At 43.9% G+C, this 3,281-nt stretch overlaps 1 protein-coding gene across 1 annotated transcript; it reads left to right on the top strand.

Annotated features, from left to right (window-relative positions):
- Positions 1 to 427: 427 nt before the first annotated feature.
- On the top strand, positions 428 to 2,769 carry xbp1 (X-box binding protein 1). The gene is given in 10 exon segments (XM_070447360.1): positions 428 to 787; positions 1,269 to 1,365; positions 1,482 to 1,619; positions 1,765 to 1,830; positions 1,833 to 1,872; positions 1,875 to 1,915; positions 2,484 to 2,555; positions 2,587 to 2,644; positions 2,647 to 2,675; positions 2,678 to 2,769. Coding segments are annotated over 10 exon segments (819 nt in total). The 5' UTR covers positions 428 to 566; the 3' UTR covers positions 2,735 to 2,769.
- The last annotated feature ends 512 nt before the right edge of the window (positions 2,770 to 3,281 follow it).

The raw sequence follows: 3,281 nt of genomic DNA, 5'->3' as shown, positions 1-3,281 counted from the left end.
ATTTAAAACCAAATGCTTTTAGACTTTTACTGAAGTTSTAGTTTACTGGGCGACTTTCACTTTTACTATTTTCTATTAAGGTATCTTTACTTTTACTCAAGTATGACATTTGAGTACTTTTTCCACCACTGAATACAAGTACGTCTACTGTATGGGTATTTTGAGAACTAAAGTTAATTTAAGTAATAACCCAGGGTGAATAACCTCAATACTTTTGGCTCTAAGTATTTTTGCTGCGAAGTTTAAATGGGTCGGGTTTGTTATTTGTGCCAAGCGTAGGTTAMACGGGAAATTACACCTCCATGAACAAGAGGCAGGCATTTTACTGCGAACGCAGGGTGAAAGTTGAATGTAAATTGCATGAGCCCTGTAGCCAATCATAGAGCATACTGTGAAAGCATTACAGTCTCTTTCAGCCTATCAGATTTCACCACGACTGTAGAAATAGATTGGAAGCGGAACTCCTTTTTTATATTTGAGAACTGACAGGGATAGAAAGACCTAAAGAAACCTAAGGTTTCTTTGAAGATACCCCAATATTTCTGAAGTCTATAAGGATACATAATATGGTCGTGGGGACAGCGGGACATAAAGTCCTCTTGATATCTGGGCAACAGAATGGCTCTTCTAGCTCAACACAGGGCTACAGCCGGTCATTTTCTGTCGTTTTGCCGTCACAAAACCAAGCGAATTCGTCAGATTCCGACTCAAATTCGACAACTGGGCCACCCCTGAGAAAAAGACAGAGACTCACTCATTTGAGTCCTGAAGAAAAGCAACTTCGCAGGTTAGTTTCATGAATGGACAATTTGGTGTATTTAGTTGTAACGTTATTCTCATGGCTATATAAATGAATGATTATTTTACAGTCAGATGCGATCATATCACTCTCGTGATACCAAAGGGGAACAATGGTGAATTGATTGGTTGACCAAAGGGAGCCGGCTACTCCTTACGCCACACAAATGGACAGATTCCCATGAATGGCATCGATGTCTTTACAATAACTGTGCTAAGAATAAATCCTGCACATTCAAAATTAGACTATGGTAGATGTACCTTTTTATTCGGCGAATCGGCCTGTCATGTTACCCGGCTTCGCATATCAACAGATTTGAGTAGTCAGCCTATTGGTCCCACCCAGTTTTGTATATTTGGATCCTGTTCTGCCTGCATGACAGGAACATGGCGGCTGATTGTGCAATAACCAAGAACTCTATCCCATTCCTGTCAGTCAYCAATTTCAAAAAATAATATTTCGTCTTCAGGAAACTCAAGAACAGAGTTGCAGCCCAAACGGCCAGAGACAGAAAAAAAGCCAAAATGGGTGAGCTGGAAGAGCAAGTTCTGGTGTTGGAACTGGAGGTAAATAAATTCTGTCCATAAATTGTCATGGTGTTAATGACTGCTATTTATTGCTGTTATTCCTGAACTGACTAAGGTGTTAAAATGCAAATTCTAAGTTTCTCTCTCGTCTCTAGAACCAGAAACTTCACGTTGAAAACAGGCTGTTACGGCAAAATATGTGCGGTATGGTGAAGGAGAACAAGGAACTGAGACAGAGGCTGGGGTTGGACACCCTTGAGGCCAAAGAGAATGTAAGCAGATTTGAGTTACTGGTAATGCAGAAGATTGGGGGGGGGTGTGACAGTTGTGCCACCTGGTTGTCAGAGCCAATTAGTTTATAATGGCTAATTCTTCACTCCTCTCCCATCCCATATCCCCCCCCCCGCCCCCCCCCCCCCCCCAGGCTCAGTGTTGGAGTCCAATGGGATTGATGCAGGTTTGGGGATCGGGTCTTCTGAGTCTGCAGTACTCAGGCTATGTGTGCCTCTGCAGCAGGTGCAGACCCAGCAATTCTCAAATCTGAAGATTTCCAATGGATACAGATAGTCCTGACTCTACAGACTCTGAGGTGAGACATGTCCATAGTGGTCTACACCATTTTTGTCTGCCTACAGCTAATGCATGCCACTTTAATGAGAGCTATGGATAAGGGCTTTATCAAATGGAGATGAATATTTGGCACTTTATAGTCATTGCTTGGCTTCATTTAGTCTATCCATTTTCCAGTAGCTCAAAGTGCTTTTATAATGCTCATCTTGCCTATTGTAAGTTCCAGTTCTGCCTTCCCTGTTCAGAGTTGTAACCTGCTCGCTCCCTCCCCTCCAGTCTGATATTCTTGCTGGACATTCTTGACATCCTTCACCCAGAGCTGTTCCTCAGGAGTGTGGTGAGCAGGAGATCCAGGAGCAGCGGTGCTGCTGGTCGGAGGGGGGAGGAGTACCTGCCCCTCACCTGCAGCTCTGGGCCACACCAGTTAAGCTGGAGCCCTTAATGAACTGATCCACTTTGACCACATCTTACACCAAGCCTGTGGAGGTGGTGTGTGTCCTCGGGCAGCAGGAAGTGAATCACGAGAGAGTGTGACAGGGATAAAGATGGAGGCGTTGAGGTCTTCTCTGTGCCGATGATGTTGCCGTGTTGTCAAAGATGAGCTGGACGAAGTGGTCATCATCCCTAAAAGTCATGGGGTGCTGGATGACTTTCTGTCTGTGGCGTCGCTGACCTCTGACCTGGCCATAGGCAGCCTCGAGAAGACTGTGCCTACTGATGGACGCCTACAGCGACTCCGGATACGAGCGGCCCCTTCCCCCATCAGCGACATGTCATCCCCCTCTGCTCAGAGGGGTCCTGGGATGACGTGTTCGCCAACGAACTGTTCCCCAGTTGATCAGTGTCTGAACATCCAATTCCCAATTAATCAATGATCCAACCTATTATGAACTCACTGCTATTTAGTGTAGTGTTAAATGAATACATACATTATGCTTTATATTGATAGGCTGTCCAGCAGTGCCGATTACCAATGGCTATACAGCATAAACTGATCGCGACAAGGCTAGCTAGCGTGTACCTCATCTTGGGGTTCAAACCAAATTAATCTCCTTTTATAGCAGGTCTGTAGGATTTCGCAATCCTGCATTGGCTTGTGGGAGATGGAGTTAATGACACCTTAATTTGACGTCACTAATTGACAGCTAGTGGTTTGTAAGGTTGCTTTAAATCTTTCCATCATTGTTGGAGGTTCAGGAGAAATTCAATGGATGACATATCCAGTATTTCTTTAAGTTATATTTCGCTCTGACTGACAGTTTTAAAAGACAAATGTATTTATTTGTGTGTATTTTGCTCCGGAGTCTTCTGTATGTAATCTGTTTCCGTATGTATAAAAGGCCTTTACCTCCTGTATAATTTTGTTTTAACACTCTCCTTGTAGA

Source organism: Salvelinus sp. IW2-2015, linkage group LG15 (genome assembly GCF_002910315.2).
Source record: "Salvelinus sp. IW2-2015 linkage group LG15, ASM291031v2, whole genome shotgun sequence".
Lineage (NCBI taxonomy): Eukaryota > Metazoa > Chordata > Actinopteri > Salmoniformes > Salmonidae > Salvelinus > Salvelinus sp. IW2-2015.
The sequence above is the reverse complement of the archived record's forward strand: the minus strand, read 5'-3'. Positions and strand labels throughout refer to the sequence as shown.